Below are 25,825 nucleotides of genomic sequence, written 5' to 3'. Positions count from 1 at the left end.
CCCACCTACTGTACTTACCACCTACAGTATTAACTACCATATGTAACTAGCTGGTTGCTAGCTACCTAACTACCTACCAACCCACTACCTGTCATCTACTTACCAACTAGTTACCTACTGTACCCACCAAACACCTACAGTAGCCTACCTACAGGTCACCAACCTGAAGTTGCGTGTTTGTTCCTCAACCCTTGAGTGACTTACCGACCTACCTACCTACCTACCTACTGATTATTTATTATATACTGTATAAAACTGTTCATGTTAGAATATCAAAAGGAGTTGATCAATGAGCTGTGACTGGTACTGCATCCTGCTTGGTGCAGATGTCAACTTTCGCCTGTGGCAAAATCCTTCTGAAGCGAAGGGGGAAATGCGGGAAGCGTGAGTCAGAGCAGAATTAAGATCGCCTGCAATATTGGGGACAAACAGTGACAAAAAAAAAGGACTCGTCTTCTTGACCATATATAGTCGCAACTGTAAAGACATACATATTGTATATACATATAATGTTATCGGTTAGATTCTGCAGACATCTTGCAATCTTTTATTGTTATGTGCACCCACCCACACAAATATACACGCATATACAGGGAGCTCAGCTGATATTGTGCAGATTACATGGCTTTGTTCTGTCATATCTATCACATTCAGTAGCAGGCCTGAGAGCAGCCTAAGTCATTTTTTCTCCTAAGCGCCTTAATGCTCAACAAAGTTTATTCACATGCTGCCTTGGACTGTAGATCCAGTTGCATAAGAGTCACTGACTGTCAACAATCTGATAGTGCCGCAATAATAATAATAATAATAATAATAATAATAATAATAATAATAATAATAAACAGCATACGTATAAACAATAATAAACAATTTTATAACATTTTAGAACAATAATAGTATAATTGTGTAATAATTATCAGAAACTGTGTCATCATTTATTATCATTATCCAACTACTTTTCCTAAAAATGCTAGGATGTATTTATTAATATTAATTGTAATAATAATTATTAGTAATTGTCAGTATCATATATTTTAATATAGTATTTTATTAGCATTGTATAATATTTATTTATTTACCCATTTACTTTTTAAAAATAGTATACAGTAATATAATACCGGTATTTATCCATTTGCCTACGCGACAGTCTCGATGTCGTTGTCGTGACGTAACAGGTTTCGCTCGCTGATTGGCCGAGGAGGCGGAAGCGGAAGGATGCTGCTTCAGCAAACATGTCGGCGGTCAATTGAAAAGTTGCCGCTAGTCGAATTTTAGGCAACGGGGTTTGAGTGTTTTTGTTTTTTATGTTTAAGTTTTACGTTCAAGCCACACTTTAACACGTTAAGTAGACGAGGACTCCACGATAAGAGCCAGAATATTCGTTATTATCAGGTTGGTGCGTCGTCGTAATTCCTGCTGGGTGAATGGAACTGAAAGGCTTCCGTTAGCCGAATTAGCATGCTAGTGTGGTTCCTGAACGCATCACGGATTGTTTACGTTTACGTAGCTCCCCTGTCAAAACGCGTATAGGACCTCTTGAATTCCCAAAATGCAAACTGTTGATTTACATCACTATAGATTGTAATTAATAGCGTTTTAGCATATAGACTGAGTCTGATTCTGATTCTGTCCTTTTTCATCTATAACTGCTTCAAACATCAAACCGTATGTAGGAATGGAAGAATGCTGATTTGTTGTGATTGTATTGTATTGGTGTTAATGTTTTATGTTATGTTATGGTTGTTTTTTGTGTTTCTATAAAGCGCTTTGTGACAGCTCAGGCTGCTTGAAAGCGCTATATAAATAAACTTGAGTTGAGTTGAGTTGATTTGTGGAAAGACCATGATATATTCCAAAACACAATTTGCTTTTTAGAAATAATGCTGATATCTGGGACTCATGTCGGACGTCGTGTATGAAGAGACAGCCACGATGATTGCCGCAGGGGAATTGCAGTCGTTTGTCCCATTTGGCCGTGATCACTGCAGGAACCACCCCAACGCATTCAACCTGCAGCTGCGGGAGCTGCAGCCCGCCTCCGAGCTCTGGTCGTCGGACTGCGCCGCTGGCCTGGCGGGCTCTCTGCAGGAGGTCAGCCTGCAGGAGAGGGAGAGAGTAAGAGCCTGGAGTTTTTACATATGTCGTCAAATCAAATTCGTTTCGTTCTGGATTGTAGCTAATAATATAATGGTGAAACTACAAACAGTAAATGATTTATGTACTGCAGGTGCTTAAACTGGAATTAAGGCACTAAATACCGGTACAATTATTTATGTTTGCCATTTGTTTTTATTATGTTCAAATACATTTACATTATGTTTAACAAGTGTGCTGTAGTAAATTTAAATGTGCTTAAAGTGTGTGGGAGCAGTTAGCAGCTCTATCGAATCTGGCACATGAGCTTTGAGTTTGACACGAGGGTGGGGACTCATTTATGGTGTATTTGATTGTCAGGAAAACTGGCAGCTGAGAAAGGGCTACGTGGAAGCCCTGGAGCAGGATGTGGATTTTGAAGAGGAGCTTTACACAGCAGGGAATGTGGTGGTCTGGACCAAGGGAAGTCGGACACAGGGCTCAAACGTTTACAAGGCATTCACTGTGGACAGCCCGGTCGAGCAGGTTGGTCGACGTGGATTATTATACATTTCAATTTAAGATCAATCCATATGTATATGTTTTTTGTTTTATCTGCAGGCCTTGTGGTGTGACTTTGCTGTTCGTCAGAGTAAGAAAGAAGGTACTGTGTCATCAAGTATATAAGTTCCTTTGGAAAATAATGGAAACATGATTTGTCAGTATAATATAGTTACATAGGCCAGTTCTACTGATTATAACATCGACCAACACGCACTGGAAGTGGTGTAGCTAGCAGAAATGCAACCAAATGAAGAGAATAGACAGTTGAGAATAAATTAATACAATTTTATGAACAGAAGAATCTAGGTTGTAAATGTAAGTCAGTACTTCTAATAGTGTTAAGGCATGGTTGTGTTTCACAGAAGAAAAGGTGGAGCATGCGGTGTGTATTGTGCAGAACGGATGCATCAACATTCACACCGTGACCGGCAAGGATTTCCTCTCACCTTTGCCATTCCAGGTGAAACAACCACCTACCACCCCATTGATAACAATTTTAATGATACTTTAAGTTGAAAAGTTAGCCAAAAAAATTGAATGTGTATTTGTTCTCCCACAGGTGTCCAAATCCTGGCCGACCAAGTTTGGACTTTTGCTGGAGCGTAAAATCACAGCAGCCGACGGACAGCTCAGCCCCCCGGGGTAAATGTTAACATGCACACTCACACGGTCACTATCATACACAACACAATTCTCACTCCCCCAACAGACGCACTTTTGTATACTTCCTATAGACATATCTTGATACTAAACCGTTTGTTCCTCCACAGCGAGTGTCTTCCCACCTTGTTCAGCATGCTGCATCCGATAGACGAGGTGGCCCCAGTGGTGTGCAAGCCCATAGGTTAAACAATGCGCTGTATGTGACCGTCAAACCTGGAGCACTGTTATATTTTCACGTTTACCGTTTACCACCCAGGTCCGTTTGACAGCACTCGTGTGGAGTACATGTCCGACTCCAGCACGAAGATCGTCTTCACCTGCTGTCAGCCTTCCATTGTCGTCTCTTACGACAGTGAGCAAGGAACGCACTCGGTGTGGAGCCTGCGGACAGTCACGCGTGAGGTATGCACACATTTGCTCGCTCAAGATGGGATAAAATGACCCATATTGGCCACCCAATGGAGAAATTTGCAGTGGTGATGTCAGAATCCTGCAACATTATACTTCTCGACACGTACTCATATATTCACAAACACACACAACAAATGGAACCTAACCTCCAGCCTCTTTACTCCACCAGGAGCGCTCTACGGTCCTTAGTTGTCTCGGGGAGCCCTTTGCTGAACCTCTGGGCTTCCTAGCCACGGGTTTCCTAATGTCGCACCTGCGCAACCATTCCCGCCTGGACTCTCCGTGCGGCAGCAAGGCAGCCAGGTTAAATCCCGGCATTGGAGCAAGGTAACAGTGTTAGATTATAAAAGTGTATGCAAGTCATTTTGCTGCACACCTGGATGTCAGAATGCAGCATAGAAGACGTTGACTTCCAAACTGCTATGTTTTCCAAATGGTCAGTAAACCTACTACCGGTATATACATTGAGAGAAAATAGGAGAAAATTCTTATAACAGCTACTAGAGTCTCCTGAGAAAACTTTCTCCAATTTCGAGTGTATCATTCGGGGATCCATTTTGTGAGGTCTTACTCCTCCTTAAGGTGTTCTAATGGCTTTCTTCCACACCAAAACTCATCCAAGGACGCCTTTCAGGGCTTTATCAACTTTGAACAGAAAATGGCCTTCTCCTAACTCTTCCCACAGACCTGGACGCTCACAATTATCCAAAATGTCTTCATAGGGTTTTTTTCCTAGCCTAAATTGAGGCACGCAATTGTGTAAGCACACCCTCACTACTGGCTCAAACACGTTTTCTGTCCTTGTTTTTTTTTTTTTTTTTTTTTAAATAGCAGTGTCATTGCTGCAAACAGCCCTCACCACTACAGCCACCAGAACAGAATCCTCATGTTCTCACCAGCAATGTACTCACGTATCCATTCCCCGGGTATATCCAAGATGGCAGCTGTAAGGTAAGTTCATTGGATCTGTTATTTATTTAAAGAAAGTATAAACCCACTCACCATGCTCCACTTTTCCCACACAGTCGCGACCACTCACCGGGCATGGCAGCTCCATCCTTATCGGGCGTGGCTCGCTTCAACACTACCCTCCACACCTCGTCGCCCATGGGCCTTCACCACGGCACAGCACACTCGCCCAACAGCACGGTCAATGAAGCGGCGCTGGAGCCCATTATCCCAGACCTATGCATGGAGCAACTGTGGAGCGAGGCGGCCGCTTCTCACAGGTTGGAAGCTGGATTTGGTGTGAATAATGTGTTCTTTTTCAGTTATGGCTTGTTTTTGGGGGCTTTGCTGAAGTAGTTTACAGGAAAAAAATAGGATAAACATTACTACAGGATAGGATATTACATTACTACTCTTATATTTATGTTTAAAAATGACAATACTATGTGTATTGTTTTTCAGCCTGGACAGAGAGATGAGCAGCCAGGCCTCCAAAGTCTTCCTGACCTCTGACCTCTGTGAGAACCACTACCTCTGTTTTCTGGTGGAATCGCACCAGCAACTCCGGTCAGAGTCAAAACACTGTCTGAAAGCATGCCAGACAAGTATTGTAGTTACTGTGCTAAGTTTTTTTTTTTCCCCTAGACTGACATTTTCTCCTATCTTTGGCTCCTCAGATGTGTGAAATTCATGGAGACCAATGACACATCTCAGCTCATCTTTGGCTCTGTGACGATCATCGCCGCCAAAGATGCTGAGCCTTTGCAGGTGAACGGCTTTGCTTTTATAATTGAGTACATGAATGCACGATAGATGAAGAGAGCATATATATTAAAAAAAGAAAATGTAAATATTATACCCCTCCCAACACATTCAAACTTGTTAATGCCACTCACTGTATGGCACAGACATAACAAAATTAAATCAATAATAGAATAACTAAGATGTATTGGTAATTATTAATGTCCTCTTTTTCTTGATCTTAATTACGCTACATGTCTTCCAGTTCCACTATAGAGCTCAGTGCTGGCATGTTGTGGCCTACACTGAAGACATGCCACTCTAAATTTTGACTTTCCTGTACAGCATACTGTAAAACCCCATAAAAAGGCATAACTAAAAATTCAGCGATATTAGTAGGGGTGCGAACAGTTAGCTGTGAAATAGCAGGGATTCACTGGATTATTATTATTTTTTTTTAACTTTTTGCCCTCGCAGAATATCGACGCGATGCTGGTTTTGGAGGCCTGCGGCAGCTTGGTACTTTACACAGGTGTCACCCAGGTAATGAATCTGTCTCCTGCATATGCGACGTCTATTTATTTATTTATTTATTTATTTATTTATTTATTTATTTATTTTTCATCCCCTCAAGATCAGCAAGGTGTTTGTGCCTGGCCTTCTGCCGCCACCTTTCAGTTTGAACAACCACCACGTTGGCCTCTATACGCCGCTAGCGCAAGTTAGCACGCCAACTAATGCTAGCAGCAGGCAATTGCAAAGAATCGACGAGGTGTGTTGTAAAAACATCAGGAAAAGCAGCTGTGAATTCACTGTACACAATGATACCACGAGATGACAAAAACAATGACTAAGTGAATGAGTTTTCACTATACTTTAATTTCATCATCATCATCCAACGTCTCCCTCAGACTGCCATGCCCTCGCCGGTGTCCGAGGTAAAGGGTCTAAACATGAAGCATCACGAAGTGTCTTTTTTAGAGGACTACGCCTTCCAGCAGGCGATGCCCTACATCCGTACCCTGCGGGACCCCGTCAGCAACCGTGTAACTCTGGTGGGTTTGTGTGTGCGTGTTATTTTTTTTCCCTTTAAGCCATCTAATGAGCATATTTTAATCCATTTTGTGTGGTTCATTATTATTATCGAATCATAGCTGGCACAGAGGCCTCGTTCTCTCACATGCACATTCTACAAGCGTGTCTACCTCTGTTCTATTATTCGCCATCCGGCCCCTCCAGGGGGTAATTATTTGTTAGGCTGGCTTGGGTGCTGCTCTGTTGACAGGTCACTACTTGATTTCTCATCATGAATTAGGGTTAAAAAGTGCAGGAGAGTGCATTAAGTACGGTCAAGACCTTGAGGAGTTGCGATTCCTATGTGGACGTAGCTGCTAATGAATTTTGAATTATATATGAACGCGTTATATACTGTATCTTGGCCTGAATGTGCAATTAACAATAATTAGAATCCAATCATAATAAAAACTTTCAAATTCATCGTCATGCTATTTGGTATATAATACTCTTTGTTCTTAATGTGTTGTTGTTATGTCACGGTCACAATTTTTTTTCTACCCCCGAAATAATTCAAATTTCATTTCAGCTTTGTTGATGTGCCATTGTTGTTGTGTGCGAATTGTCTGCACTAATAATTTGTTGTTTCTGTAGGAACTAAGTAATGGCACCATGCTGAGAATCTCCATCCCAGAAATTGCTGTCTCTGAGCTGGGTAAACTTTCTTTCGTAGATGCAGTAACACTAAAAGTCTTTTTACAGGCCATATACCTTCGAAAAATATTCAAATAATATTAACAAAAATTGTGAAATGATTATCAAAACCATGCATTTCTAAATGTTGTGAGTGCTGCGTTTCTATCCAAAATGTTTTTAATGTTTAATGTTGTAATTCCAATTTGGAATTAATGTAATTGTACAAAAAATAAATGAAAGCAATGTGTATTATTTAAAAAAAAAAAAATGCCCGGGGTTGAAATTCTAAATTGCCATGTTTTTAAATGTGAAAACTGTAGGATTGGATTATCGTGCATTAATTAAGTAACGAGTAGATTTTGCCTCTTTTATCCCAGCTTCTGTATCGCCCCCACAGATTTGTTTTTATTGATTGGACACATATTTTACAACAGGTTACATCGATCACATCATTTGCAACATTGATATCCGAAAAAAGGACTGACGGGTAGAAGCCATGGCTTTTTACAGTTTACAGTTGTAACAGTTACAGTTCTATTAACTTTTTAAATGTCTACCATGCTCATTCAAATTTTATATTTTGTACATGATGTAGTAACCATAATCACAAATTGCGTAGGTCTCATGTAGTTAATGTTAACCAGACACAGGATGGACGTCACTGTCATCCCGTTCTGTGGCAGTAACGTGTGTGGGGGTGCGCGTGTGTGTGTATGTATGCATGCTGATGTATTCAAAACTTGCTTTTGGTCAGACATGCGCACGTACGCACACACACGCCCACACACACACTGTTCTGGCTGAGTCAGAACAGTCAGGTTCTGGAAATTAGGTTTGTGATGCGCCCTACATTGTTACTGTGACGTATAGAGGATGCCATTAAGGTATACAAACGCACTGCTATAATCATTGCAGCAGATGATGATAAATTCTAATTTAAGAAAATTTGTTGGAGCAAACCACAGTAAACATTTCACCCTGTAACCTGTGGGTTCTTGTCCTGTTCAAAAAGAGCCACGTGGTGTAATAATGCCAGGGAGAGGCGTGTGTGTTTTTCTAGACCTGTAAAAAGTACAGTACATGGGCTGCTATTAGAGGATGATGTTGAACATTTGCCTCATTATTGGTGCTGATTCATCCCCGTTTGGATGAGGTGGAATCCACAGGTTTTAGTCAATCTTTGTAATGGCAAGTTTGTGCCTAATTACAAGTGCTTTTGTATGCATCAGACTTTTTTTTTTTTTTTGTCTGTGGTCATTATTTATAAATCAATCTTGCAGATAAGGCTTTCACCCGACCCTAATTAAATTTCATTAATCTGCTTCGCAGCTGACCTTTTTAATTCGGGGTTTCCAATTGAGATATTCTGGTCAACGGCGAATGGCATTGGTCAAAATCAATGACCATTGTAGTGCCGGTTCTTCGTTGTTAAGTTTCCATTGTGGTCTCTGCTGTTGGGCAATGGATGGTCATTTTTTGTAGTTTAATAATAGCAATTTTCTGACTTAAGAATTTTTAGTATTGCACTCTTCATGTTTCTCTTTTCTTTATTTTTATTTAGTGAGGAAATGTCTTCAGGCCATCCGTTTCATCCTGCCCAAGGATGCTGCCATGAAGGTTTGTGGACACTTCTTTATTAAAAACAACATTTAAATGTATGACACAATATTTTTCATGAATATCACACTACACAACTCCATTTTCCAAGTGTCTGAACTCATTTACTGCAAGCCGTTTTCAAAGCAGAGTTGTAACATGCACTACAGATACCCATTTAGAGCACTTAAAAAGTAAATTTTATGTCCAGACTTTCTTCATATCATTCAATAAATAAAAATTCACATTAATTCACAATGTGAATCATTTGTGGGTTAACTTCATATTTCACTTGATAGGTTTTGGTGAAGTGGTACACCATCGTCAACGCCCCCGGTGGAACCAGCGCCCATGGCGAGTGGAAACTGTTCGTCACGTGTTTTCTGAAGCTGATGGGCTACAACACGGAGCGCCTGACCTGGACACGAAATGTGAGTTGTTGTTGTTTTTTTCCCCCTAATTAAAACCAAGAAGAGCTAATTCTGCCATGAATTATTGACTCTCACGATTAATTCTGACTTGAAATAGTGACTCTCACACCCTGTGCTCCTCTCCCCCTCATCCAGTTGAATTTTGAAGTGCCGCTCTCACCGGTGATTGCGGCCAAGAAAGCGCGCCCCTGTGATGAAGGCTCTGATGAGGTGTGGAACTAATAATAAACTATACTTGGTTATACAAGTGCATCTCGGTAAATATGAATATCTTAAAACAACCTCCATGTGCAGGCACCGAAATTGCACAATATACTGTACAAACTGTTAATGCAGCAGTGCTCCCCCGCAGTAATATGATACCCAGTTTTAAGAACTATTTGCATTTATTTAGGTGCAATTTTTATTCAACTTTTTTTATGTATGTTTTAAAGTAACACCTGACTGTTATGGACTTTTTGAGCCCGATTCCGATATTTGGCAGAACAAAATTCCGATAACGGATTCATCGGCTGATTATTTGAAAAAAAATATATATAATGAATGAAATAACTTCATTTTTGGTTCAACCGTAAAGCAATACTACAACACTTCCACATTTCTGTTCTAATCATGCTGAATAATTAACTACCGGTAATCCAAACCGTGTGTGTGTGCCTTCTTCCTGCTTAGGACTGGAAATACTTGCTGAGATCTCATTACCACCGCCAGATGGATTCCCACTTTGTCGACAGACCAGCGGACTCTAGTGGCATGAACGCGAGCGTCATCCCGGACGAAGAGGACCTCTCGTTGGTATGCGGCCAAATCAATCAAGAAACTGAAAAGGCAAGTCTCGAAAAGTTTCTGAATTGTTCAATTCACTTCCTGTGTCCCGTGTTTGATATCCATCCAGTCATCGCCGCCCTCCAGCACCTTGGACAACACGGCGCCCCTCTTCGCTCACATTCCGGCCCTGTTCTACGTCCTCCACCTGCTCTATCAGGAGCTGCTGCTCAACGAGCTGCACCGAGAGGGCGCCTCGTCCTTGGTTTGTCTTCTGCAGCAGCTCGCCAGGTAACTGCCGGCCTGTCTCTTTGCGTGTTTGAATATCATCAATTATTATTACTGTAACGGGAAGAACAAAAAATATTATTACCGTAAAGGCAATGTATTTCTCTAGTGTGTATACAACTGGTAGGCCTTGTCATTTATTAAGGAAATAGCTCTAAGCTTCAAAAAGATTGGTGATGCTTGGTTTACAGTATGTAATGTGGATTCTCACCAGTTAGTGTTGGAAGTTTTCCACAAATTAATTCCTGTCATCTAAACAATGTTTTTTTTTTGTTGTTGTTGTAGATGTATTTCCTCTCTGGGTTAGGTGTAAATGCTACGTTTTCGATTGTGGCCAATTTTTGGAGTCTCTGCGTTGAGGGGGCTGTTGTTTATGTTGTGCTTATTCTAAGGAGTGTTCAGGGACTCGTACACTAATGAGCTTCTCATCTCCGGCTGATTGGTATTGAGCGGTTGTCACCCTTACATGGCAGCTTTCACAATCAGCATGTGACAACACTTCATACACAAAATCCATTCCCAGAATGCCTCCATTGACGTACAGAATGAATGTTGCTTAGTTGAACAGTTGCAAAGTCGAATAAAATGTGACAATCATTTCATTGTGGAGCCTCTCGCGGCAAAATTTAGCACTGGACAAATAGGCTGAAGAGTGCTTTTGCCTCCCACTCCGTATTGTTTGTCATTGTCACCAATCAATCACAATGCTCACTTAACCTTTGCGAGTTTCTTTCTCGCCACGCTGAAGAGGCTTGATTGTGCGCCGGTCTTTGCATGAATGTGGTTTGTTCAACAGGGATGTAGTCAGAACAAACATTTTAATGACTAGAGACATATGGTGGAAATAAAAAGTGTTCACACCCTCTTCAAATGCCAGGATTTTGGGATGTAAAAATCGACTGCGGGGAAAAACAAAATAATAATTCTCGAGAGAGGATTAAAAAAATACACAACTGACTAAGATAATGTCATTGCAAAAGTGTTCACACCCACTCAGTGAGATGTGGCTATGTCCAGAATTGACCAATCCCGTTCAAAATAATGATTCCAGCATACACCTGCCATTTAAAGTGCTTCTTTTCTAGCAGGCTGTTCCTTATTCCTAACATCTTGTCAAAGGCCCCAACTCCAGATGAAGAAAATCCAGCTCCAACGCATGGAGGTTCACCATCATGCCTCACTGTCAGTATGGTGTTGTTTTGCTAATGAGCAATGAAACGTTTGGTGCCAAACACGTTTTGTAATGATGGCCAGAATGTTCAACCTTGGTTTCATTGGACCATATAACAATCAATATATATGGGAAAATGCATTACTGTCTGGTGGTACAAAGGTGGAAATTTCATTGAAAGCCTACTAGAACAGCTAAAATATTAGTGATTAGTGATATTAGTGATTAGTGATCAGGGGTACTTTAAATTGCGAAAGGTGTGTGCTGAACTGAGCGCCATTATCTTGAGCTTGAATGTGATTGGTGACGGTCAATTCTGAACATTGCCACATCCCACTCGGGGGTGTGTACACTTGTGCAGCTTTATAATTGCAGTTATTTTTACTTAGAGAGAAAGACTTCTCTTTTTTGCTGTTTTTTATTTATATTAGGGGTGTGAATTGCCTAGTACCTGACGATTCGATTCGTATCACGATTCACAGGTCACGATTCGATTCGATACCGATTAATCCCGATACGAATTTATAAGTCTATTGTTGCGATTTTTTTTCATTCAAATTTAGAAAATACTAATCAGTAAGCTTGTAGAGTGTAAGATTTATATGAAAATGTATTATTTATTTATCTGAAATTTCAGTCTTATAGAGGTTGTAATCTGTTTCATGTTTGAACAGCATTAAAATAAAATATTAAGGCTTAATGTTCCGTTCATATAACATTCTTCCATGCTCAAGGTGTGAATCCTAACCCGAAGTCAGACGTTTTGTTGAATATTTTTCCATTAAAAATGGAAGTTTAAAAATCTATTCACACACACAAAAAAAAAAAAAAAAAAGATGATAAGACGTTGAATCGGTAAGACTACCGAATGAACAATTCTGAGCTCTTTAAAAAAAAAAAAAAAATCTATTTTTTTTTATTGAATCGATTCAAGAATCGCGCGATGTAGTATCGCGATATATCGCCGAATCGATTTTTTTTTTAACACCCCTAATTTATATATTTATTTATTTATTTATTTTTTAAATGCATTTGCGCCATTTAAAAATCACCTGGTTGGACTCGCAGAGCTATGTGGGAGGAAGTGCTCATGTTAAATTAAAAACTATTGATTATGTGTGAAGTTGCCAAAAAAAAAAAAAAAGTATGTGTCTGATTCAGAATGTTTTTAATTACCACTGCAAAACAAAGTTGAATGTCACAGGGAGAGGAGAACTAATTTGTGCCCTGGTTTTAAACGCGCATATTCTGTGCGCATTGAGTAATATACAGTTAAAGCCTGCAGTGAACATGCACAGTTCCTTACTGTGTCTGCTTGTCCCGGGGCCTTTGTGTTTCTTCAAAAAAAGCTGCTGAAATCATCATCCTGTAGGTCAGCTGTCAGCTTGCAGCACTCAGGCCGCAGCCTCCTCCTCAACCTCCTCCACTTCCTCTTCTTGCACTCGCTGCATGAAGATGAAGGGAAGGCAGGTGAAATATTTATAGCTCGGCGAGTGATACAAAAATTATCTTGAGAGTAGCAAACGGACGTTGCCGAAGGACACGTGTCCAATGTTGCCATTCATCGCACGTGTAAATAATCACACAGTTGAGGAATTACAGGATGAATGCACATTATCTTATAATAATGGTGATGATGTTGATTGTTAATATTATTATTAGTATTATAACTAACGGCATGTATGGCCTGCAGCATTTACATTATTATGGGTCCTGTAGTAATGATTGCCATTATTTTGCCTTTTTTTTTTCCTTAGAATTTGTTAATTCTATAATTTTACAATACAAAATAGAAGTAAAATAAAGGGCTTTACATAACAGTCAACATGTATATTGTTTTATTAGCTAATTGGGCAATTAAATATTGTGATTTAAAAACAACAAATCTACTTTCACAGTACTATACATTGTATGCCAACTATAAGCACAATTTTGTTTGCAGAGACCTGCAGTTAGAGGACTATGTTGATCTGTACTGGAGAGACTACCCCTCATTAATCAATGGATTCTCAGAGAGCTGCCTCATAGACCAGTGTAAGACCTCATAATTCAACAGTTATAACGTTTGGGGGTGTCGAAAATGCCACGTTTCATACTTATTATTTGTTGTTAGCTCTAAGTGTTCAGATGCAGCATCCTTCCTTTCTGCGAGCGGAACCTCCCTGCGTATTCAGTTGGCTCAGTAGCTGCCTCCGAAGGGAGGAGGTCCCGCCTTTCCCCTACCTGCCCGGTGTCTGCCACAGGATCCGGCTGTTGGTTCTGGTACGTATGCTCATGTACACATATCCCCCAAAAGTCATAAATCATGTCCAAAATTACACACAAAAAAAATCAGAGTTGTTTAGATAAATGTATACATCGGAAAAGAGCATTAAATGCATTTGTACATGCTTTTAGTTTGATTATGTGAGGGTAAAGAGTTCTCAGTGTGCGTGTTGCATGAAGAGCAATTATTGTTTGAGAAGCGCACACTGTAATTTGCCAGGACAGCAGTCGGGTTCAACCTTTTGATTCATCCAGCAAGGAACACAACCTCCCTCGTTATGTATGACGTGAGGAGAACTCGTTTCACTTTTATACATTTATTTTGTGGTGAGTAATTCATTGGGGTTAATGCATCTGCCTCACCGTCCAGAGTTCCTGGGTTAGAATCTCAGCTCTGCTCTTCCTGTGTGGCTTTTGAACGTTCACCCGTGCTTTTTGTACTAGATATAACAAAAAAATCATTTCCATCTGTAGTCTGTCTACTGTTTGTTGCTCTTTGCTTGGCAGACTTCATTGGACTAAATACTGTAAGCTTTCCTTATAGGCTGAAGAAAATGTTGGCTTAGTATAAGTGGCTTCAAAATTAGTGTAGACATGCTAACCACTTAACTACCATACTGTTCATTTGAATTGCTACTATAAAATCTAAAATCAGACTGTAAAGAAGAAAAAGGGTGCAAACAATTTGAAAGTCCTGATTGAAGTTTTTTTTTTTAATAAAGTTAACATGAACTTTGATTATTATAGTGTATCATTACCGTGGTAACTTTTCCTGTGCCCTATTCATCATTTCTCTTCATCATCAGAGTTACGCTCTCTACATCAGCGGTGACGACAAAGCCATCACATCCAATGTGTCCAAGTACCTGATGAAGATTTCTGCAGGTCAGTGTGTATTCTTCATGAGCCAACACATCAACCTGCGTGTGTGTGTGTTTTATCGACACACCTCCCATATTACCTGTCAACCCCTGCACACCGGCTCAGGAAGCAAAAACAAAGGGGGTTGACGCGGGTTTGGCTGTCACCTGATTTTGCTTTGAAAAGGATACTGTGAGGATGACAGTTCCTTGCAGGCATTTAATCGAGTGTTGAAAATCGCTGAAAAAAGATTGGACATTGACTTTTGTATGTATTGTGACAGCATCCTGGCTTTTTTTTCGTTCACCCAAATGCCATCAACAGAGGAATAATTGAACATTGAATGTGCAATTTGCTCACCGATGTTTTCTATTTGCTCTCGCTGAATGGAAACAATACACGAGAGCCGTGGATTTCTGATGATGGTGCTAATTATTGAGCCTCTTGACCTCTCTCTTTCTTTCCCTCTACAGCCCAAAAGACCACTGAGCAGCAGTACAGGAGGTGAACTAACTAACACACAATGCTATGATGAGCCATTTTTAAAGGGCATCTGTCAATTACATTGAACACAAACAGAAAAAGAATTAATGCAAAAGTGTGGTAAAGCACTGATACCAACATTTAACACAGAGCAGTACAGTCGCTTAATTCTATTAAACATCATAAATAGCTCAATGATAATTACAAAGAAGTATAGATCAATAAGGATGACAAAAATATGTTTGTAAATGTTTAGTTAATTAGGATGTTTGTAGCCTTTTTCCAGCCTCAAAATGTTAGCTCTCAATAACTTGATCTGCAACCACAATAGCAGACAAAACCCCCCACACCTATTCACGGTTTTGCTCCTCAGTCCAAAAGATTAAAAGTTGGTGCCATCTTGATGCCAACAAACTATGTTAACATGAATTGAGGAGCTTCTTTTAGGCAAATTAGGGCTTTGCTGCTATCGTGTGGTATCTTGGTGCCAAAGAACTATTTTGAAGTATGGTGAAAAGTGTTATTTGGTGAAAGTGTTTTGCTGCCGCCCTGTGGTATCCGTAGGCAACCCTTTTAGGGAGAGTAGCATCAATTTACTTGTATTCCGCTCCCCAGTATTTTAGAGGTTGCTATACAACCTGCAAATTGTGCGGACAGGCTGTAATTTGAAAGGTTAAAAACAACAAAGAAATTGATATTTTATGCAGATTCTTTGATCTCTTAAATACAAATCAAGAGACATGGGGGTTAGTTCATTTGTGTATTTTGTTTGATGCATTATAAATAATAAAATCTATTTATTGTATTTCAGACAGACAAGTGTGAATCAAGTCAAGTCATGCAGTGAGAGCCTCGCTGAGCAGCTCGTGGTCTGGCTCACTTCACAAGGTGAACATCTTTTTATTGTTTTTATCACATCTTTTCAATAAATGCGGTAGTTCCCAGACATTCATTGTTGCTTTGCATTCTGCGGTCCAGGGTTCACCCTCAAGGACCTGGAGTCGGTCCCATTTGGCGTAGCTCTGCCCATCCGAGATGCCATCTACCACTGCCGGGAGCAGCCCTGTGCCAATTGGTCAGAGGAGGTTTGCCTGCTAATTGGGAGGCAGGACCGCACCAGACAGGCCCACAACATGACCTTGGTGAAAAGCAAAGCTGTGAGTATAAATATGATTTAAAGTCATCATTAGCATGGTGTAAATATTCCATATAGTTACTGTTTGATATTGTTGTATGTGTGTGTCCAGTCTGTGGGTTCTAATCTGTCCTTGGAGCCTCCCGCGACCACAGAGGCAGATGAGGAGGAGGACGGAATGTCGGACATCATCCAGGAGGTATCCCCCGGTGTTAAGCATAGAGCGCATCAGGAAAATATAATTTGATGATGAGCAAATGTTATCTCATGCACTTAATAGGTCACAGGACTGATCTGGAGTCAGGATCTGAGGGTCCAGGAGGTCCGGAGACTCCTTCAGAGCTCCAAGCCAGTCCGGGTCCGTGTCGTCCAGCTGCCAGAAGTCTCAGACCATGAGTACATAGAGGAGAAAGAGAACAAGTCAGTCCTCTTTGCCTGCAACAATAAATAATATCTTTCATTTAGTCCATGTTAACATCCTCTTCATCACCTTGTGCCTTTTCCAGACTCCTTCAGCTATGTCAAAGAACCATGTCCCTTCCCGTAGGAAGGGGCCTCTTCACGCTGTTCTCCTACCAGCCTGTACCCACGGAACTTTTACCAATCCCTAAACTTAACCTCACAGGTAGAAAATATAGTCAATCCTCACTATTTGTGTGTGTTAAGGGATCAAGCCCTCAAGGGAATATAAATGCCAATTAATTCTTATCTTCTAATTCTTCTATATCTTCATAATGTCCCACGTTTGCATGCGTTCCAGGCCGTGCCCCGCCTAGGAACACCATGGTCGACCTGAACACCGGTAACATTGATGTTCCTGCTAACATGCCGAGCTGGCCCAGTTTCCACAACGGTGTGGCTGCTGGCCTCAAGATTGCCCCAGCGTCGCAGGCGAGTCTCCACAACTGGGCTTTGATGTGCTGTCGTGATCATGCGTAAATAAACAAAGTAGCCCTCCACTTATGTTGTTCAGGTGGACTCGGCTTGGATCGTCTACAACAAGAACAAGAACCAAGAGATGGCCAATGAGCACGCTGGCTTCCTCATGGCACTGGGCCTCAACGGGCACCTCACCAAGTTGGGGACACTCAACATACATGACTACCTCACCAAGGTGCACATGACTCTGTCTATAGAGCATCCAGAAGGTTTTTGCAGCACTTGACTTTTTCCATATTTTGTTACGTTAAATTCTTATTAGAACAAAAAAATAAAATAAAATAAATAAATAAATATATATATATATATATATATATATATATATATATATATATATATATATATATATATATATATATCATAGCTCAACAGCTCAACTTGAGCATGTTTTTGTCAGGGTCACGAGATGACCAGCATAGGCCTCCTACTGGGTGTGGCCGCAGCCCGACTGGGCACCATGGACGTGTCGACCACCCGCTTGCTCAGCATACACATCCCCGCCCTGCTTCCTCCCACCTCCACTGAGCTGGATGTACCACACAACATTCAGGTCAGACTGGCACACAGGAATGATGTTAGGAATTTTCTGCTATACACAGAATACATGAGTTCCTTGAGCCAGAGTCTGATATTTGCGTTGTATTTTGGTTTGTATTTTTAATAGTATACACTTTCCCCCCCAATCTGTAGGTTGCTTCTGTAATTGGCATTGGGCTTGTGTACCAGGGAACAGGACACAGACACATTGCTGAAGTTCTACAATCAGAAATAGGTCATTACTCATGCATTCATTGTTTTACCATGCATTTAACACTAGCTCTGTACAGTAAATGTGTCTGTGCTCACTTCAGGGCGACCTCCAGGTCCCGAGATGGAATACTGCACAGATAGGGAGTCCTATTCCCTAGCTGCTGGATTAGCTCTCGGAATGGTCTGCCTTGGGGTAAGACACATTAATAAGTTGTTGTTGTTTTTTTCCCCCTCTCAAAAAAAATCCAAATTATAATGATTTCCCCCCTTGCTATCAGAAGAAGCAAATGACAGTCAAAACAATTTTATTTCTTCTGATATCAAAACCGTATTTCCAGCATTAACTTCCACAACTATAACAGAAAAAAAAGTCATAATGAAAGATCAGCATGTGAAGCAAGGCAACTACTGCAAAAATATTTAATCTTGGAAGCGCCATGGTTCAAAAGTTTCAAACGCATATGCATCATTTACTATCCTCCCCTTTCAGCAAGGTAGCAACCTGATTGGGATGAGCGACCTCAATGTCCCAGAGCAGCTGTATCAATACATGGTAGGGGGACACCGCAGGGCCCCGGTTGGAGCCAGCAGAGAGAGACACAAGTCTCCCAGCTACCAGATTAAGGTACTGTACACTGAATGGATTACACCCTGAAAATCTCTTCCTCTCTGGAACTCCACTTTTTTGCATATGTTTCTCGTAGTTAGCATACTGGCTGAGCTCTATTAATGGTTCTTAACAGGAGGGCGACACCATCAATGTGGATGTGACATGTCCTGGGGCCACACTGGCCCTTGCCATGATCTACCTGAAGACCAACAACCGGTGAGAAAATTGACCTGTGTTCCCCTTCTAATAGGTATTGTAGATTGATGTGTGTGTATTATCACTTTATGCTCTGCCAGATCCATAGCTGACTGGCTGAAGCCTCCAGATACCTGGTTCCTTTTGGATTTCATCAAGCCCGAGTTTCTTCTGCTCAGGGTTAGTGCAATGGGTGATTTTTTATTTTTATTTTTTTATTTTTTTTTTTTTCTTTCACCACGACCACCAACATTATCTGTTCATCCTGTCCTTGCTCCTTCAAGACCCTGGCCAGGTGCATCATCATGTGGGATGACATCCTCCCTAATACAGAATGGGTCAAAAGTAACATACCTCAGGTGAAAAAACGCACAAATAGGTAACACTTTTATTGTTTATATCGATCTTTCTTAAATTTGAGTGGGGTTTCTTTTGTTGTTCAGATCCTGAGGGGGAGTCATTTGGACTCACCAGAAAACATCAACATGGAAACGTGGATGTGAGTTTCAATCATCTGCTATTATATTTGCGGAAGACCGCGACCAACACTGCATTTTAAGTTTTTTATTAAAAAAAAAAATGTTTCCAACATTGACGTGGGGTTGCTTTCCATCTCTCAGCCAAGTGCAGGACTATATCACAGCCGGAGCTTGCATGGCGCTGGGCCTGCGTTTCGCCGGTTCCGCCAACTCTGATGCCTTCGACTGCCTCTACGAATTGGCCAAGAGCTTCATGAAGTTTATGTCCTTCTACGGTACAGCCGCTGCGGTAAGTCTTTACACGTGTAATCATCACGTTGCGTTTACGTCCACCAACGACCGCTCTGTTTCCTGCAGGAGCCGGGCTGCTACAACACGCAGACGGCGCTGTCCATGATTCTGCTGTCCATGTCCATCGTGATGTCCGGCACAGGCAACCTGAAGGTGCTGCAGCTCTGCCGCTTCCTGCACTACCGCACCGGCGGCGAGATGAACTACGGCTTTCATATGGCTCATCACATGGCGCTCGGCATGCTCTTCCTGGGAGGGGGAAGGTGAGATGCTAACATGAGCACACATGAAATGCTAATACAGTGCTTACCCGCTATTCGCAAGGGACGGCGATTGAGCTCTGCTGCGAATTGAGAACATTTGCTAATAATTAAGTAAAATAATTTATTCTTGCCCAGAGATGCCACAAGATGCTAGTAATGCTCTACTTTCCTTAACTCAGTTTTATTTAAAAAGCACTTTAAATAACAACCAATGGGTACAAAGTGCTATAAGCACTACTTTTATCTAAATGATGATGATGTTAACCTCACCTTTTTTGTTTTTCAACATTCTGTCCTGTCATGCAAATACTAAAAAAAAAAAAAAAAAAAAGTTAAGCACTGTCAGTCAATATTAAACACGCTGCCTCAACTGTGCTAACAAAGGATGCAGGAATATTTTTCTGGTACTTCCTGTCCCTATTTATCTAGCCTTGCCTCCAACATAATGGATAACACAAAGTCAACACAATAGAGGTTGAATATACCTCCCATGAATTAATATTTATACTGGTGAAAAGTCACTGTGCATCTAAAGAGGCACGTAGCCCAGAGCCGTCATCAGATGATCTTTTTCTACTAAGCCTTGCTCACGTTTATTTGAAAGCCATTTAACTGACGAATGTTTGGACTTCAGTCTGAATGTCAGGTGTCACTGAGAGCATCCGCAAGGACATAGGTCATGCTCACAAATGAATCAAAGTGTGTCATTGTTTTCATCCAGTCTGTTTTCACTGAATGTTGTAGTCACTTTTGGTTTATTATCACTTAATCTTTCCACTCATATTCTTCCAGTCATTTTTCTCTGTGCTTTTTTTCCCCTTAGTTCTTGCCACTAACCTGTCACACAAACTTTTAATGCAGCCAGAATTAATTTATATTAACAGTAAACACCTCCTATCCTTGTAGTATAGGACCGAGCCAGGCTGCAATTGGCAAATTTCCTCAAATCATTGACCCCTCTCCTCAAAGTTATATAATTTGTGATAAGGAATGAAGTTATAATTACTCGTTTTAGACCACAACTATGATCCTTAAACACTTTGGTAACTTTTAATACTCTTACAAACAAACATCCCTAAGGAATCTGCTTTACGGCCAATCACATATCTCTCGCCGGTCTTTGGTTGCTCTGTGCAGTCAAGTTGCCACCTCCCACTCGCCACTTCCGTACTTCCGTGTTACAAGAATAAGAGCATTCAAAAACTAACTTCCTCCTTATGATCCTCAAGCACTGGGCCAGAGATCTATTTAGAGATAGACATATTGTAACAAACTGGGTTACTTTTGGTGTTATTCTTAAGTGGTAATGTACCAGCAAATACTGCTCAACCCAACCACCCCCACTCTTCTTTTAATAATAATAATAATAATAATAATGGCTCCTTTAGTCAAAGTACACACTTAAAACATCAGCAGCTATTATTATAGAGAGGCTGGATAGTGGCTCGTGACGCCAAGAGTTATTATCAAAACACAATGAGAGAGCAGTGGTCTTCCTGTGGATGTGTGTTTTTCTTTTATCTTTTTTTTTTAGCACATGCAACATTGGTGTGTCTCTCAGATTTGTGGCAAGCGTTCTTGGTTTAAAAATGTTTTGTTTTTTTCCCCTTTTTGCAAATCAGGTTCAGCTTGAGCACTTCCAACTCGGCCATCGCCGCCATGTTGTGTGCCCTGTACCCTCACTTCCCCTCACACAGCACAGACAACCGGTGAGATTAAGACACCAATTATTATTATTTTTTTTAAAACGAAAAAAAAAAAAAAACACCACTCATTTGCAGACCGCCAAGGCTTACATATTTGTCACCTGTAGTATCTGTAAGTGACCATTATTATGGGGTGTGCTATATTCAGAGTATTTTTCTACATCCTCATTAAATATACTTCATGTTGAAAAATTTCTACATCATATTTAAACTGATTTGCATTTTAAAACCAATTTGTCAAGGCCTCACAAATGTTCCAGATGGATGTGACATAACATGTTTTTGCCTTCCTCTTTGACTTGTTTTGTCTATATTCTGCAGATATCACCTGCAGGCACTGCGACATCTCATTGTGCTGGCTGCCGAGAGCCGCCTGCTGGTGCCGGTGGACGTGGATTCCCTCAAGCCTTGTTACGCCCTCCTGGAGGTCACCTACAAGGTAAAAGAGAATGTCGTTTAAGTCTTTGATTCATTTCTACCACGTCATAGTACCTACTTCCTCTTGTGGTTGCGTGTCCGAGGTGGCACTTCCTCAAGTAATGTGCATCATACGCTGGTTTCACTTCATCCACTACACTGCCACTAAATCCGCCATCTATCAATTGACACTGAGAACAAATGGCTCATTAAATGAAAAGTTGGTGTTTTGTCGCTACGGTGACTTTTTGTTTGTCCAGTTGCGGTGCATTAAAACCGCTATGCTTGCATTGTCTGTCTTGTCTTTCCCCATTCAGTAAGGTCTTATTTCCTCACATGCACAAAGTAATCAGATTACAATTCTTTTTAGTGTATGTAAAGCTTTAAGCCTGCTACTAATGTCAGGGTCAGTAATAGCATTGTTTCTGATTTAAATATTACAGACATATCCACCGTAAGCTGATAATGCTCATATATTCATTCATTCATTCATCTGTCATTGCAGAAAACCGAATGGTACGACGAGACCACGGTGGAGCTGATGGCTCCCACTATGCTGCCTGAGCTGCACCTCCTCAAACGGGTAAAAAAAAAAAAAAAAAAATGGCCATGGCACCTCCTGACTCATGTCATTGTAATTCAACATCGCGCCATTATGTTCTCGTAATCTCCTGGCAGGTACGAGTGAAGGGTCCTCGTTACTGGGAGCTTTCTATTGACCTGATCAAAGAAGTGCAACATCTCAAGTAAGAATGACAAAAAAAAAACCCCAGATGCTTTCCCCAAAGTGCTCTTTTGATCTTGGTTTTTTATTTATTTATTTATTTGCTTTTATTATTTTTATTTATTTATTTATTTGGTTGACATATTTTAAACAGTAGTTTGTCTGTGCTGCCACTCAGGTCCGTCCTCTCTAGGGACGGTGTCTTGTATGTGAAACTCCGAGCTGGACAGTTGCCCTACAAGGACGACCCTCAGGGCTGGAAAAGTCTGCTGGGCTCCGCCGTCAACCAGCGCAGCTCTGGAATCAAAGCATTTAAGGTAACACATTCAGACTAGTAAAGAAAAAGATACTATATTTGGCTCATGATGAATTTTGGATGGTTGTGTTCAGCAATACAAAACATTTTCACCAGGATACATGTGCTTTTATGCAGTTGACCAGCCAATTTTAGTCATGATTTCTTCCAGATGCCTGTATTCAATTTCATTGACAGTATTTAAAAAAAAAATCAATTTGACCCCACTCATAAGGTTTGATCGCCAAATTCTTTTCCCATTTGAGTACATTTGAGTTAGAGGCTGTCATGTTAGCCATTGTAATGTCATACTGATTGCACATTTGGCAGCAATTTAACCCTCAATGCTGCCCATTTGTATCCACCTCGCTTTGTTCTTTTCAACCATTTTAGCTGTTTCAATGCAAACATATTGTAACTTCCCGATGTTCTAGTTGCACTTTAGCTTTTCCAGATTACATCATTTATCAATTTTTGAACATTCTAAATATCACTATTTGCCTGATGTGTGCGCACAGGTCGAGACAATCTCCACCTTCACCTCCGAGCCTGCCCTGCTCTCATTCGCCGAGTTTTTTTGCAAGACGTCGGATGGAACGAAACACGTAAGTAGACTCCGTTTCCCACAAGCAGGTGCTTGCATGACAGTTTTTGTGAATTGTTTATTGAGTTTCACTAGAACATTTGTGGCACCCAAATGTGTTGAAATATTTTTTTGACAGTAAAAACTATGCAAAGTTGTGCTTGTGCTAGAATGTGCATGATGAACACTTGCTACAGTGAGCATTTCAGTAAGGTTACATCATAATTGACTTCACTCTGTAGCGATCACTGTTACCATCATGCAGGAGAAATTTCTCTGAAAAGCTGAACATAGGAACGTGGAATTTAATGAATCTTCACAGAGAGAGGAGACAGTGGCGCTGTTCTCAGCCATGTTGTACGAGTGTGTGACTCAGGAATGTCCGGAGATGCTGCCCACCTACGTCGCAATCGAGCAGGTAAGCGCATTGAGGCACCCGGTGGTCCGACATCGCTCACTGCAGGTCTCCAACAGAGTCTCGTCCCTTTAGGCGGTAGGCGCGCTGTGTCGTGGCGAGCTGCAGCAGAGCTTCGCCCTGTGGCAGATGCGTCTGGTGGTGGAGCTTTGGGACAGTAGAGTGCTACGGCGTCCTGCCAACTGCCATGATGCGCTGCTTTCTTCAGAGTTTTTACCTGTCATGAAGAACAAGGTGGATGTGGCGCTGGACAGCTGGCTGAAAGGTAAAAATTTATTTTTGGCTTAAATGGTTAAATAGGTACTACCTTTCTTACGATTCGTGAAATATTTTCTGTTTAAATACTGTATATCAGTAAATATTTATGACAATGAACATGACTAAAAATGGCAAAATACTTTTTAACCTGTCAGGTTTACTTGTTTGACATTTATTATACACAACAAAAAGGAGAGAAGACAATAAGTTCAAAGCTCGTGAGGAGAGAGAGGAGTGGAACTGACTGATACAATTCACTACTGCACTGAAAACAAATCCCCCCTCAACCTCTCTTTTTATTTGGTTTCTACGGCCCTAGTTACATAGTGTTCCAACCCTAATAATGCAAATGCAAAATATAGTTGGAACACAGTGTACTATGTGTGAGTGGAAGATTGCTAAGTATATGATTATGTGTGGTCAAGGTTGCAATCATTTCTTAACAGAAAACTGGTGGGCTCAACAGACTGTCTCTAACCATTCTGCTCCGTTAGATGTTCTGATTCTTGTGCTTCTTGAGTCATCTTCTGTTAAGATAACATATAGCTAAGCTATGTGAATGTCAGTGTGGTGCAAGCATAAGCAATTCTTCATTGCAACAAATGTATGATAACTTATATTTACAATTATTCCTACATTACCCCACTGTATATACAGTAAATATTCATTACAATGAATATGACTAAAATGAGACATTAATTTTGCTTATTTGTGGGGAATTATTTCTCTATTATACAAAGTTGAGTATACCTCAAGCCTCTTATAAAAGCAAAAACTAATTTTCATATAGAAAAATTATCCTTTGTTTGTAGGAGAGTTTTATCAGGTATTTATTTTGTTATTTTTCACTGGTAGTGAATATCATTCCAAATCATTTGGATTCTTGTAATGCAAAGAAATGTTGATGTGCATATATTCTTCTAGACAACAGCTCAATATTGAGGTCCTACATTCTTGGCAAGGCCCTCTCCGATGGCGTCCGGTCCCCAATGTTGGCCTGCTTCCTGGTCTACCGCTCTGTCCCGTCCCTCAGGAACAAACTCACCCAGCTTCAAGGTTAGAAATTGTTTAAGGATAAGGGGAGGTAGAATCGAAATTAGCTGAATCGCTACTCTGGCTCACAGAAACATAAATACTAGGCAGATAAAAGACAATAAGCCGAGATCTGCTGTGAATTGTGTAAAAAATGCGAGTGATTGCCCAACTTGTGAAGTCAATATTCCATAATGTATTCGCTTTCTAGGTTGCACTTCGCTAGGGGACTTGTTGTCCAGCAGCAGCCGGTTGGGAATCCCGCTCAGAGACCTGCTCAGGCTCGTTCCGGTCCTGCTGGTGGCCGAAACCGGGCCACAGATGCTACCCGGATTCCCGTTGCGTGCACGTTGAACCTTGACCTCTCGCATAGCCTTATACTACGTTCATACAGAGGATCTGCACGTATTACAGGTAACCTCTGAGGAAATCTGTTTGGGGATACATACTTAGTTTCTTCCCATTTATAAATGTTTCTATGTAGTTTTTGTTGTTGTTGTTGTAAAGTTGAAGGAGAGATGAAAATAAAGAGCATGTACACAGTTTATTTTTTTACATTTGCTCATGGTTAGGTTCATTGACTGCTGGGAGATTGCCAGTGTTTATGGTCATAAAAGTATAGTACGCTACACCAAAAAGTTAGAATTTGGGCTTTTCAGGTGAAATTTCATGATGAGTGCACTTAATTTGACCTCTAAATGTTTGAATTGTCCATATCCAACTGTTAAGTGTTTTAGTACTTTTAACACCTGTTGAAAATTTT

The 25,825-nt window shown here is 40.8% G+C and overlaps 1 protein-coding gene across 3 annotated transcripts; it reads left to right on the top strand.

Moving 5' to 3' along the window:
• Positions 1-1,215: 1,215 nt before the first annotated feature.
• On the top strand, positions 1,216-25,604 carry anapc1 (anaphase promoting complex subunit 1). Of its 3 annotated transcripts, none has more exons than XM_077495750.1 (53): positions 1,216-1,392; positions 1,876-2,115; positions 2,455-2,619; positions 2,695-2,737; positions 3,000-3,097; positions 3,197-3,279; positions 3,408-3,481; positions 3,557-3,702; positions 3,881-4,038; positions 4,546-4,662; positions 4,737-4,940; positions 5,122-5,226; positions 5,337-5,427; positions 5,878-5,943; positions 6,035-6,172; positions 6,312-6,455; positions 7,069-7,129; positions 8,672-8,727; positions 9,006-9,137; positions 9,273-9,347; positions 9,810-9,932; positions 10,033-10,193; positions 13,304-13,395; positions 13,475-13,623; positions 14,433-14,511; positions 14,961-14,991; positions 15,782-15,858; positions 15,949-16,127; positions 16,218-16,304; positions 16,386-16,525; positions 16,612-16,730; positions 16,866-16,996; positions 17,079-17,219; positions 17,442-17,594; positions 17,735-17,816; positions 17,896-17,987; positions 18,285-18,419; positions 18,538-18,620; positions 18,701-18,779; positions 18,884-18,958; positions 19,043-19,098; positions 19,220-19,367; positions 19,436-19,632; positions 21,255-21,341; positions 21,660-21,777; positions 22,261-22,338; positions 22,434-22,501; positions 22,658-22,796; positions 23,293-23,379; positions 23,680-23,775; positions 23,848-24,037; positions 24,955-25,086; positions 25,274-25,604. In XM_077495750.1, the coding sequence occupies exons 2-53, from the start codon at positions 1,900-1,902 to the stop codon at positions 25,414-25,416; spliced, it is 5,919 nt and encodes a 1,972-aa protein (XP_077351876.1). In that variant the 5' UTR covers positions 1,216-1,392; positions 1,876-1,899; the 3' UTR covers positions 25,417-25,604. The 3 variants fall into 3 exon arrangements, with proteins under 3 accessions (XP_077351876.1, XP_077351873.1, XP_077351874.1); XM_077495747.1 differs by having other exon boundaries at positions 4,543-4,662; XM_077495748.1 differs by lacking the exon at positions 1,216-1,392 and adding an exon at positions 1,592-1,665 and having other exon boundaries at positions 4,543-4,662.
• Positions 25,605-25,825: the final 221 nt, after the last annotated feature.

This window comes from Festucalex cinctus, chromosome 14 (genome assembly GCF_051991245.1).
Source record: "Festucalex cinctus isolate MCC-2025b chromosome 14, RoL_Fcin_1.0, whole genome shotgun sequence".
In the NCBI taxonomy this organism is placed as follows: Eukaryota; Metazoa; Chordata; class Actinopteri; order Syngnathiformes; family Syngnathidae; genus Festucalex; species Festucalex cinctus.
The sequence above is the reverse complement of the archived record's forward strand: the minus strand, read 5'-3'. Positions and strand labels throughout refer to the sequence as shown.

Bases quoted from the DNA above. Each gene is read 5' to 3' on its own strand.
- anapc1 (XM_077495747.1), top strand. From the start codon at position 1,900: ATGTCGGACGTCGTGTATGAAGAGACAGCCACGATGATTGCCGCAGGG. The intron at 18,780-18,883 runs GTTAGTGCAATG...TGCTCCTTCAAG, and splicing joins CCGAGTTTCTTCTGCTCAGG to ACCCTGGCCAGGTGCATCAT. The intron at 25,087-25,273 runs GTTAGAAATTGT...TTCGCTTTCTAG, and splicing joins CAAACTCACCCAGCTTCAAG to GTTGCACTTCGCTAGGGGAC.